Here is a 13667-nt window from a genome sequence, read left to right on the forward strand (position 1 = left end):
CAAAGTTCAACCCGACAAGTAGTCTCCCCGTGCCAATGTAGGGGGTTATGTTGGATTTCATGTAATAGCTTGCATGGTCTTAAATGTCATTTATAGTCATATTCCCACATATGTATGATTTAAATGCTATCTACTTGATTACTCATGCATGCATTAACTCAGATATTTTACCTTATGAATGTCTTAATGTTTTTATCATGTTGCATGCCTACATACTTAGTACATTCAAAGTACTAACGCATACTCTTTTGCCTACATGATATCACCATGTAGGGATCGGTATTCCTCTTCCTCCACCTAATTAGTTTGGATCGTTTGAAGGCGACTTTTGGTGAGTTCCCATTGTTCCGGGGATAATACTCCTCTCCTTTCTAGCATATGTTATGTTGAGGAATTAATACACCTATTTTGGTACTTCATTGTTAGTTTATTTGAGGGTGAGCTAGGGACATGTCTTAGCCCCCCGCCAAGTCTATTAGTAGAGGTATGCCTGGACACAAATGAAAAATGTTTTGAAGTAGTTAAGGACTCTTGTTCTATGATATTTCCCTTAGTCCCATTTTCCATTTTTATTTCCTCTTGTTATTGTATGTCATTACCTATGAAAAGATAAATGAATGCGAAGAGACTTTAGTGAGGTACCCCGGGTGTCTCATTCACCGTGTCACGTCTAGGCTCTACGCTTGGGTTGTGACAATGCATCAAATTCATATAAGCTGCAGGAACATTCGTTAGTTCAAAAGATATAACCAAAAATTCAAAGTGACCATACCAAGTTCTAAAAGTCATCTTCTGGATGTCACATTATCTAACTCAAAGCTGATGTTAACCCGATCGAAGATCAATCTTTAAAAAGTAGCTTGCACCTTGAAGTTGATCGAATAAGTCATTGATCCTTAGAATAGGGTACTTATTCTTAATGGTGACCTTGTTCAATTAATGATAGTCAAGCACATCAGAAGAGAACCATCCTTCTTTCAAACAAAGAGAACTGGAGCACCCTATGGAGAGATACTAGGTCTAATGAAGCTCTTATCCAACAAGTTCTTCAACTGATCCTTTAACTCCTTAAGTTCCGTTGGGGCCATACAGTAAGGAGGAATAGAAATAGATTGGGTATCAGGGAGAAGATCAATATCGAAGTCTATTTCCCTTTCGAGAGGGAAACCTGAGAGGTCATAGGGAAAATCTTCCAAAAACTCACTAACAACCAAAATTGACTCAAGAATAGGAGCTTCGAAATTCATATCCCTAACTCAGACTAGATGATAGATGTAATTCTTGGAAATCATTCTTCGAGCTTTAAGGCACGAGATAAAGTGACCTCTAAACATGGAATTACTACCTTTTTATTCGATGGACTGACTAATCAGGAAATTGAAACTTGACCACACGAGTTCTACAAAATATGGAAGCATAGCATGCATGAAGACAATACATACCAAGAATAACATCAAAATCGGTCATATCAAGCTCTATAAACTAAGGTGATTTAATGGAATACTGAAACTGGGCAATTTCAATAAACCTCTTTAGCCACAACTGAATCACCAACATGAGTATAGACCGAAAAAGGCTCTACCAAGATTTCGAGTCTAACAACAAACTTTATATCAAGATATAGAATAACAAATGATAGAGTAGAACCCGGATCTAACAATGCATAAACATTAAAGTCAAACACTTTCAACATACTAGTCCAAACATCGAGAGACCCCTCTAAATCTTGTCGAGTCTGCAAAGCATAAAATATATTTTGGCACTGACCGCCACTCGAAGTAGTACCATGATAAGTCGGTCGTCATGTAGTAGTCTGAGCTTTAGTATAGTCCTGGGACCACCTCTATAATTCTTAGCCTGATGACTCGGCTAACCACATCTATAACATGCATTCGAACCCTCTAAGAATTCTCCTTTATGGCTCCTTCCACACTTCCTACATGGAGGAATGACATGGTCACTCAGAGCTCCTCCTTGAACATTAGGGTTAGACATATCATATGGTCAATTCATCATAACTTAAACATCATATGGTTAATTCATCATAACTTAAACATCATATGGTCAATTCATCATAAATTAAACATCAAGAGAATCTATGTTATTACATATACCTTTTGTGTGGGATAGGGCCTTAACCGATACTTAAGACCATGTGAGCTATAACATGAAATTCAATGTAACTCCCACATCGAAAAGAGAGAGGCTACTTGCCAAGGTAGACTACGTGAGAACATCTTAACTTGAGCTATTTGTGGATCCACTAGCTAGGTCATAAAGGAAAATCTAGGCAGCAACATAGTTAGGGATTAAAGGATGCTACTAGGATTTCTTTGGGTCGCTACTTGAGCTTTCGAACCTCACCTCACCTTAAAATCCTCTCGGTGCTTAGTCATTATCCTAACGAAAAATCATAAATCATAGTCATTAACATCATCAATAAAGACAATAATAGATATCAATCCTTCTCATAAAATAATTATAAGAGTAGCTCGTTAACATGATTGATTCGTACAAGAATGAGAAAACCTTTCAATCCTTGTGAATCCTTGATTGGGTGAGAAAACCTTTCAACACTTTAACATGAATGTGTGAGAATTACCTTTCACAATCATATATACTTTCTTGAAACATTATTGAAATCATAATCCAAACATCATCATAGTTTTTCATAAAATACTTTATCAAGTCACGATCATAGCTTCATATTTCATACTTGAAATTAACATCATACATGGGTTCAAGAAAATTAACTTGAAATCATGCAATTTAACTCAATTCATGCATAAGTAAATCAATGATAATGAGAGAAACTATACTTGATTTGACCTAATGCAATTTCTTAAGAATTAAGGCTTAGGAATAGACTTCATAAAGGAGAATTTAGAGAAAACCTTGGGACTCCATGGATGGAAGGATCCATGGATGAATTCCCACATACCTTGATCAATTAAGCCCTAAATACAGTGAATTTGGAGACTTGAACTTGACCCTTGAAGATCCTTAGCTTGGAAGAGAAGAAATTCCTTTGGAAAGTATTTTAGAGAGAGGATTGTTGTAATTAGGGATTGGAGAGTGAATGTGGGGAATTCAAAGGATTTGGATAGTTATAGGTTTAGAATATAAGCTTAAAACAACGTAGTCTAGGGATTTAATGAATCAGAATAGATAAAAATACCCCAATTAAATAACTGATGGGGTGTAATGGGCGAGATAGGCCGTGCTTGCCGATCCAGTCGGAGAGATACCAATCATCCCCCAAACCCCGCCAACTTAGCCTGAGTACTAAGTAAAGAGCTCTGAAAAACTTAGCAAGCTCAACCCAGTTCGCCGAACACATCGGCAAGTCACCAACTTACCCTTCTCTTCGCCCAACCTCTTCTTTTCTGTTAACTTTGCTGAATATTTAGGTGAGCAAGCTCAGCTCGCAGAATGCCTTTGGCGAATCACCAACCTTTCCTCGTACTCGCTAATCATCCCTGTTTCTGAGCAAAACGCTCGAGAATTTTTGCGAGCTCTAGGTCCCTTTTGGCGAGTCTCCAAGGCACAATTTGAGAGTTGCCAGTTCCTTTTGGCGAGCCTCAGACCAATTTTTCTCAAATTTCTTTTTTGCAACTCATCCTTTCAACTTTTCAACTTTCGGGGCCTCAAGCTTGAGAAAATGACTTTTGCTTTGAATAGTCTTAATTGCAAACACTAAGTTGTTTCTTGTCAATATCTCTTATGTATATGAGAGACAACACGCCATTGAACGAGAACTTTGCTCCTCTGCTATCGTGCCCACCTACTATTTGGCAGCTTTACACTAGCACTCCACTATCTTGTCAGAAAGGACCACAACTTAAAGGATCAGGTCCCTCTACCAGATCCTACTCTCCATAGTTTGTTAAATCATAATATTTTCATAATATTTTTGTATTAAATTATAAATTTACTATCCGACAAATGATAGTACAAAAAGCGAATTTAAAGAGTTGCACAAAAATTTCTAACATATATCCAAACTATATATCTCAATGGCCATTCTTCATTCTTCAATTGGATTGAAATTACACTATTGCTAGAATATTCTTGTAGCAAAAATTAATATCTTTCCCCAGTAAAATAATAAAATAATTTGATACCACTTACTTCAATCTATTCAAATTCTAAGTTATTATCTCTACCTTTAAATTTTATAACGTACATTCAGTGCCTATTATTCAAACTTTTAACAATTATTAGTACATGTCCATCATTCAGCCTTTTCTCCCATTCTTTTTTTTTTAATAAAACTAAACAATTGTTCATTTTATCGGATCATTGTGAATTGGAAACTTTTCCCCCTTTTTGGCATATTTGCTAGTTATCTCCGAATGTTAAATCAGGTAGGAAAAAAAAATCTTTTTTTTGTTACCTTTTAGTAGTGTTCGCCAATTTTATAATTGTAACTCTTTATAGTTACTATAATGAAATGAATATCTTCGGTTATGAAGTTTTTTAACTACGATATAGTCATTATTGGTTTCAATAGAAAATAGTGCACCTTTGTTATATAACTTGTGCTGTAAATTCTTATATTAGGTTGATTGTCATGCCATTAGAAAACTTTTACTTTTTTACATGCTCTCATTACTATAACGCTGTGAATTATGTAAAATTTCAAGATAAAAATTTCAGGAAATGAATTTTTGTTCTGATGACGCTAGATCCATTTCTTTGGGGGAAAAAATTCATGTACTTTAATTTCACTTAACTTTTTGGACCTATAATTTATTGGTACTTTAGATGTAATTTTATTACCTTGTTTTGTTTTTTTGGTCATATTGATGTGTTATCCCCCCCCCCCCCCCTCCCCCCAATAATAGTTGTTTTGAAATGCTAATTTTTTTCTTCCTATTTTTAGATTTTACCATATTTTTGTTTTTCAATTACAAAACATGGAAATGTATGCAATCATTTTTAGGTTATTTAGTTAAAATGAAGAGGGACGGTGAGGGTGGCTGATGGAGATATTCTTTTATGGGCTTACTCTCTAAATTCTTTTTCCATTTTCCTAAAATTTAATTGATTAACTTTTGTCTAATTATAATTATTAAATAATATCACACGTTGGTCTCTCAAGTAATTATATTTGGTTTTTAATTACAACAAAGAGTTTCATATCCGAGTCATTTCAATTTCTTGGAATGTAAAATAAAACAATTGAGTTATTGTCAAGAAAATTGAGTCTATTCTTAAATCTTTATTTTGGTTACTCTGGGAAATGGTTAAATAATTTTATGTGGTTATTCAAGTTAAATGTATATCAAAAAAGTTTAAGATACACATGTGCAGAAACTAGTATATATATGTGTGTGTGAAGTAAGAGGTACGTGCTTGGGGAAAATATTTAAGAATACATACCAACCGATTCTTGTAGCCCATTAAACGATACCAGCAAGAACTTTTCACCCCCGTTATGAAATTCCTCATCATCGCATTCAATTGTGAATTGATGTTATTTGAAGGATTTTTTGATGTTAGGGTGTTAATATTATCGCGTCATCGTTTTCCCGAGAACACAATATAAAATATCATGTATAGACTTCCCCACGATCATGCATAATTTAAGGCATATTCGAGGTCCAATTCTACTTACCCACATTTGAAGACTTAAATCCTTCGCCTGAAACTATGAGGTGTTACAAAAACGTTAAGAATCATGGATATATATGACAAATATACAGGAGTTCTGCATAATCAGCTTATTCCCCAATGTTATAGGAACTAAAGAAAAGAAAAGGCAAGCATTTAAAGAACTACATTTAACTGATTCACACCCTTAACTTTCAGATAGCTTGCACTGAACAAAACTGCCACTAAATATAAGATAGTCCCTCAAATTAGACCTTGGAAGCATTTTTCTAACTCTTTCAGAAATGGAACACATCTGAAGTTCATATGTGAGGTGATAAATGGCTACCACTTACTTACAACACGAAGTATGGCATCACTCATCTCCAGTTTCATTTTTCAAATGAACACTTCACAAAATTCAAACCATGTATGGATTCTTCTTCTGTGGTTTGTCGAAAATCGTGCAGCACACTTTACCGTATAAATTCAATCAGTTAATTTTGTGAAGTTTGCGTTTAGCAGAGCCAATTATTCCCTTTACTGGATCTTCATCATGTTATTGATCTCTATAAGCAAGCTTTCAAAATTCACCTATCATTCCCTTTTACCCTCTTGTGTATCATCTTCTGCATCTGAACTGTCGCTACCTTCCTTCCTATCCATTTTGATAAGACCAATGTCACCTTGTGAAGTTTCTTTGCATAAGGATTCATTTTCTTCATCCTCATCTTCACCCCTTGCATCAGAGTATGCATATCTGGAATGAAAACTTCGTGTCAGTTAAAAGCAAAAAAAGGAAAGGTTGAAGAGGTATTACAGCTCCAGAAAATTAAAGCCTAAAAACACTTCAGAACTTTTCACATCTTATTGAAATGTCTGGCTGTAATTTGAGAAAAGAAATTGTGTCTTCTAACAACAAGCAAAACTAGCTTTGCTGCATTATTACCCCTGACGAATTGCCACAGTAAAAGATAGGTAACTTTTTGAGAAATGGCTAGTCCAAGAGAATGGTAACATTAGGAGCCTGCCCTTTTCTGGCAGTTCCCAAATCTGGATTCATTAGGATATGGATTTATCCTGTTTACTAATGATAAACTTTGCCAAAGTTGAATTATAATTCAATTGACTAGATAAATGTTGAAATGGTGAAGTTTAATCCTTCACACAAAAACTAAGACAAAACATATAGAGATGATGAAATTGTATTGAACAAAAGACCTGCTACTTCAGATAGTAACATAGAGGGGGGAGGAAATATGGAAGGGAAAATTATGTATAAAGTATAAATGAAACTGAGCATCTAAGACAAGAACTTCTGTTTCATGCTTAGTCTTTGGAAGAACCAAAAACAATGTCATGTCAGGATAAACCATGGATGCATTCTCTTTTTCAAATAATTTATATGTTGTATCTTTCAGGCAATTAATGTTTGACCATTTTTCTCTTCCTGCATCAAATGTTTTACTGGATCACTCAAGATTAAAGAACAACGCTACTTATGACTCTTCCAAAATATCTACCGTTGCGAGGTCTGAGATGGTGCCCATAGGTAGCAGATGACACACAGCAGTCCAAAGGCGAGAATATCCCAGAAAGCAGTGATGATCCAACTTCCCTGCCACCTCTCATTGAAGGGATCTGTTGCTTTGAAGTAAACCTGCAGGAAAGGACTAGACGATTTAAGCTTTGCAGGTTGCGGGAATCCCCAAAACATTCATCCAGGATTAAAGAGAAGACCATTAACACTCAGCATACTTGGATATGATGATGGGGAAAACTGAAATACAACAGATCAACAAATGGAGCTGGTAATAGAAGTTTCTTCTAAAACAAACTCCATCTTCCAAGAGATTACTGGTGCCATAGATCAAACAGATTGGAACTTTTTTTTTCTTTTCATACACTAAACCCCACTCCGCAAAGCCCCTCCACTTCTCCAGTTGCCAACATGGCTTTCCACTAGCCCCTTGGAGAATCAAACCCCAAATCTCATGATTCTAGGTCATTTCGACAGGCTATCTCTCTCTTGTCAACAGGGCAAAGAAAGATACTTTGAGGAGAAGATCTGACAGAATGATCAGTTCCACCCCGAAGAAGAATAGCAACCACAAGGGCATACAGTACTTGGTAGTTCTATAGCTTACTAGGTAATGATCTTTTATGGGCAACTTGTAGTGGAAAATAATCACGGACTTCCAAGTATCTGACCGACAGAAGAAATTCTATGGAATGGGTTTCTGTTTTCCTCAAAACAAAATACATTTGAATACCGAAAGCTGGGGTATAAAATGGTCATAAAGAAACCTACTTCTCTTTGGATTACTTCGAACAATATATTCCCATTGAAAAATCTAGAAATTACCCCAAAACTAACACACATCACAAAGCAGTTGAAACAATATTTCCAAGTACCTTTAAAATCAACATTACTGAGAACCAACCTTTAATATTAATTATTAGCTATATTGACTACAACTGATTGTACGATTTCTCTTGTGATGGTTGAACAATTTTTCTCTGTTTCGAAGACAGCCTTGAAGCGCCAGACCAACTGACCCTATCAAGCCTTTTCCAGGAAAAATCATAGCCAACTAGGCCTAAATTATAACAAGCTTTAATTAAATTAATGGAACTGTATAGTCTGTATAAGAGATTCCTACCTTCTTCATCCCATAGCACTAAATAACTTGGCCCAGGATTTGCTTTGAAATTAGGTTCTAAATGCACAATTCGGTATGAGAAACTATGACTTGAGTATCTTTCCATAGATGGGTCAACAATTGTTAGCTTATCTGAAACAAATATTCGTCTCCTAGGTGGCATTACGCCAAAAGCACAAGAGATTTATCAAAGAGTGGTTCCTATATTATACAGTTTCCAGCAACTACTCAGAAAATAACCACACAGTTCAAATATTTCACTCAACAACATACCAATGTGATCCCACAAGTGGGGTCTGGGAGGGTAGAGTGTACGCTAACCTTAACCCACCTTGCGTAAGGTTGAGAGTTTGTTTCCGATAGATCCTCAGCTCAAGAAAAGTGTTTTCAATAATAGGTTTGAAAAATACCAGAGTGAAGAAGCAATGATGAAAATACTAAGGAAAAGGAAAGTATCTAAAGTAGAAAAGCAAAATTAGTAGGATAACCAAAGATAATACAAGAACAATTTTGATAGTATTGATAAGAAGAAGAGGGAGCAAAAGGTGATTCAACTAGAATCATCCTCTCCCGCAAAGAATAGAGAAATCATTCGGCTACCAACTAACTTTCTATCCTAATCCTCGACCTCCATGCTCTCTTCAAGGGTCATGTCCTTGGTGAGCTAAAGATGCGTCAAGTCTTGTCTAATTACTTCACCCCAATTCTTCTTCGGTCTACCTCTACCTCTCCTTAGACCTACCACTACCATCCTCTCACACCTACTCACTCCTCACTGGAGCTTCTGTACTTCTCCTCTTCACATGCCTAAACCATCTCAATCTCATTTCCTTCATCTTGTCCACCACGGAGGTCACTCCACCCTTGCCTCGTATATCTTCGTTGCTAATCTTATCTCTCCTAGTATGCCCACATATCCATCTTAGCATGCTCATTTTCGCTACTTTCATCTTTGGAATGTGTGAGTTCTTGATTGTTCAATACTTTAACCCATGCAACATAGTTGGTCTAACCACTCTATAGAAGGTACTTCAAGTCTTGGTGGCACATTCTTATCACATAGGATTTCAGATGCAAGCCTTCATTTCATCCACCCCGCTCTAATACGATGTGCGACATTATCGTCGATCTCCCCATTTCCTTGTTATATTGAGCCAAGATAGGGATGACTAAATATTTCCTCTCTTGGGGATGACTAATTTATATTTCTGAAGACAGAGAAATCTTTCTGGATCCACTTAATTCACTTGGTGCAAGGCTCAAATCTGTGACTTACATCACAAGTACCTTAACCATTGTCAATTGAACTAAGCCTTTGGAGCAATCGGGCAGCATGACATTTAGTGAACCTTTTAAACAAGGGAATTACAATAAACCCAATTTCTATACGTACTAAATAAATTCCTAATTCATGAAGCAGTGGACTGCACTTCAATTCAAGAAAGTTTTTAAGGGGTACATATATGCACATATCAAGCCACTTTCAAATCATTAGGTAAATTTAATTCCTCATGCTTTAAAAGTGGATTGGTATGTGCATAGGTTACCAAATTGTAACAAGCTACTCTTCAGAAAGAACACAAAACTTATAGGACAAGCCTCTAAGTAGTTATATCATGGTGATCAAATTAAAAAGACTTATTGATTTGATTTCTAAAGTTCATGCATCAAACACAAACCTCATATCCTATCCATGCAACTGAAGCAATGACAGTGATTGCTAATGCATTTGAAAATTGTCTGTAAATATCCAACTTCACAGAACTCCTCTTTGCCTGAAGAAAACAAGTCTTGTGAGAATCAGACATTTTATGAGTAAAAAAGGAGATGAGGCATTTGCAAGATGTAGTTGTATACAGTTTCAATAAAAACACTAAGATGATACCTGCAGCTGCTCCAGTGTCTTTGAAAGAGAAGTGAAAATCCATAAGATCAAAAATGCATCTAATAATGCATCAGGAAGGACCAACAGGATTCTTGCTCGCCCTGCAATGTCATTTATTGTACCAACGTATTCGCTACTGTTTAGCAATATAGATGCCACAAAATAAGTTATTCCAAGAAGGAGCACCTTTGTGGTGAGACCACCAAGGGTAGGGCGAACAACACCATAACCCATTGAGATAGAAAGAATAAGAAGGCGTGAAACAGTTTTCCTTGTGGCTCCAATTGAAACAACCCAAGTCGTGAGTCCCACAGGCCTTGCACCAGTATTGTTGAAATAAGCATAATCAAAATACCAAAATATCATCTCCAATAACCCAAGGGCAATAACTCCAGTGATGCAGTACTGGAGCGGCAGAACGTCCTGCCGGTGTCTGACATACTGAAGACACCAGCTTGCAGCGAGAAGTATATATGCTACGGTCATTATAGCATAAAACTTCATTAGGGGCGACATTCGACCAGGCAAATATCCATCAGGATTTTTCCATACTGTCCTCCCAGATACCTTCATTCCCTTAAGCTTAGGATCACAGGAGATGAAGAAGAGGTTATACATCCCCGTCTTTTTTATGTAAACCTCCTTCTTCTTCAATTGGACTAATAATTGTTTTCCTCTAAAGTTTACATTCAACACCATTGGCCAAGTAGCATCAGTCACTGAAGGTGTTCTAATGACTTCCCCTTGCTTGCAACCTTCAAGTTTAGCAAGATCAGCAGTGCAACAAATGGACCTTTGCCCACCATATGGCGAACCACCAATATTGTCACGATCTGCAGCCTCAAATATTATGATTTGAACCAACCCACTATTATACGACATAGTTGGATGCTGGTCTGCAGCTGCTTTGCTCCTCCAAAATGTGATATTCTCAAACCTTCACATGTTCAAATCATCAGATACTAATGCAATAGGTTACAAACAATGTCACTGAGCCCAACACCCATGCCCCCACCCCACCCAAAAAAAAGTAACAGTAATAACAGTGCTTATTTTATTTTGTCCTCACAAGCTAATTTCAGAAAGATGCTCCAATTCAATATGTTCATCTTTCTCTCACGTATATTTTAGAAGAATCATTTTACTGTGCATATTGCATCATATTTTCCATTGACAGCATTGATTTCCAACTCTAGCCATTATATCTTACCTACACTGTGTAATATACCATGGATCCAGCCAGTCAAACAACTTCAATAACTAGACCATAGTCAACTCAAAACTAAGATACTCCCTTTGTCCAATTTATAATGGAACTACTACTATTTAGGAAGTCAAACAACTTCCATTTTACTGTGATATTTTAAACATTGCTAGATATTTTAACCATATGGATATGTGATATCTCCTACTTCTTATATAGTTAAAGATAGAGATTCTTTTTAATTAAAAAATTAGGAACTAATGTCTGAATTCACAACAAAAGTGTGATATGTAGACTCTCAAACATTTTTTGGGGATTCTCATATTCTGTTCTATGTCATTCCTTTTTGGGACAGAGGGTGTATCTAATTTGCTCGAACTCTTTTGAATTGACTTTAATCTTGACTCAACCTCCCTACTTCCCATTTAAGGGGAGAAAACCTTGGCACCAGCATGTTCTATCTGGCATTTTTTAGCAGCAGTAAGTTCCACCTGTGTCCTGCTATCTAATCTTATAGACAGCTTAGCCATAGTGAAATCCAACCTCTAAAGTCAGCCTAAAACAACAAAAAGATTTAATCTTACTGTATATGAGTAGCTTCAATCGTGGAATTTTGTGTTTGTAAAATTGTACAACTCAAACATCCATGACAACTCAAAAATCTATCTAGCAGTACTGTCCCTTAAACTGCTCCAACATCGCAATAGATCTTTGGGAGATTTAACAATAAGTGCAGACCAAATATCAATTTAGATCTGACCATCTTTCCATAAAATTTGTGGGTAATCTATCACACACACATAAACCTGCAATTACATATCAACCAGCTATCAAAGGTGGATCTAAGATTTAAAGGCAGTGGTAATGATGTACCTAAGGTCAGTGGTTACAGTGTACATAACAGATATACACTTGCAATTATGACTGAACCAGCTATCAAGGTGGATCCAAGATTTAAAGTTGCGTAATCCTGGATCCAGTATTTAAGCTTTTAGGTGGATCTAGGATTTAAAGTAATGCAGTATTCCTCTTCTTCTTATTGTATATATATGGTTTGTTCGGGTGGGAGGTGGTAGGGGTGATCAAGCTTTTTTTTTAGAATTATATATAATAGTTCTAAAAAAAACTCTTAATAGTATCTTACTCAGCTTGATCACCCCGACTAACTCCCCCCAAATCAAACCAGAACTTGGGAGTTGGGACAGATGGAAACAATGTCCCTCAACTGGATTTAGACTTTGATTCCTAAGGTTGCCATTCCAATTCTTGAATGCATATATACACAGACACATATATAGTTGGAGCTCAAGACTAATTGAAGAGTTCACCTGATATAAGAGAGCCCATCATGGGCCGTAGAACGAAATGGGCGACGCGGCGGAGGAATGAAGCGGGAGGAGGCGAAGCCTTCACTTCCGCCGGAGACAAGGTAAGCATTTCCGACTTCTCTGAACAGATCTCTGTCATAGATGTGAATTGAGGATTCCACTGATCTGAAGTGTGATAATAGTATTGCGAGAGTAGGCAGTAGTTGTAGTGCAGTGACTAAACACTGAACTGAAATGCAAGCCATGGATGAAGGCGCAAATCCAGGCGATGAATTGAGAGAGGATGGAGAATAGATCAACGAGTTTGGTGGAGGTTGAGTAAGAGAGGATATCGGAATTTTAAATCGGTTACCGGTGAAGATATTGGTCTTACGCGCCTGTAAAGCGTGTGCGGTCCACCAGATCTGGCTGCAATTAGTGAACGATCAGACAGTGTTTATTGATAATTGGCGGCTTAAACTTAAAGCAACGTACTCTCTTTTCTCTCTTTTTTTGCTGTTTTTTTTAATCTTCTTCTTTTAAAAGGTTGGTGTGTCGCACCTTTATCTCCAAAGTAATTGTCACGCAATGTTATCGAACTAGTAAGAATTTGAGAGCTTAAGTTATAATTGTGAACATAATTTTCATTTCACATTTTAAAAACTTCTCAATTAGCCTTCTTTTTTTCCATTTTTCAATCATCTCGAGCCATTTTGCAACTTCATTTTCTTGTATTTCTTGTTAGAGTTCTCTAGCATTCGTCATTTTTTTGATTGGCCCTCTCCATATTTCCATATTTTCTTTATGACTCTGCTCAGGTATGTTATATGTCTTCCAGTCCTTTCCCTTCTTTAGAGAATTTGTCTACTATTCATGGTAGTTTTGAAGCGCTTATTCCCTTATTATTGGTTGTTTCCACTATTCAGGAGGATTTTATTGATGTGGGGGGCTCTTTGGTAAAGAGGAAACGATCAAATAAGGGTGAGCTTCATGAGCCCATTATAATTGAATCA

General features: G+C 36.6%; 1 protein-coding gene across 2 annotated transcripts; it reads right to left on the reverse strand.

The window, feature by feature from the left end:
* Positions 1-5690: 5690 nt before the first annotated feature.
* Positions 5691-13186, reverse strand: LOC129876115 (uncharacterized). 2 transcript variants are annotated; one of them, XM_055951439.1, is made up of 5 exons: positions 12676-13179; positions 10144-11080; positions 9938-10033; positions 7119-7255; positions 5691-6355 (listed from the first exon to the last, which is right to left on the reverse strand). In XM_055951439.1, the coding sequence occupies exons 1-5, from the start codon at positions 12918-12920 to the stop codon at positions 6193-6195; spliced, it is 1578 nt and encodes a 525-aa protein (XP_055807414.1). In that variant the 5' UTR covers positions 12921-13179; the 3' UTR covers positions 5691-6192. The 2 variants fall into 2 exon arrangements, with proteins under 2 accessions (XP_055807414.1, XP_055807415.1); XM_055951440.1 differs by lacking the exon at positions 7119-7255 and having other exon boundaries at positions 6218-6355; positions 12676-13186.
* Positions 13187-13667: the final 481 nt, after the last annotated feature.

The sequence above is a fragment of the Solanum dulcamara genome, chromosome 12 (genome assembly GCF_947179165.1).
Source record: "Solanum dulcamara chromosome 12, daSolDulc1.2, whole genome shotgun sequence".
In the NCBI taxonomy this organism is placed as follows: domain Eukaryota; kingdom Viridiplantae; phylum Streptophyta; class Magnoliopsida; order Solanales; family Solanaceae; genus Solanum; species Solanum dulcamara.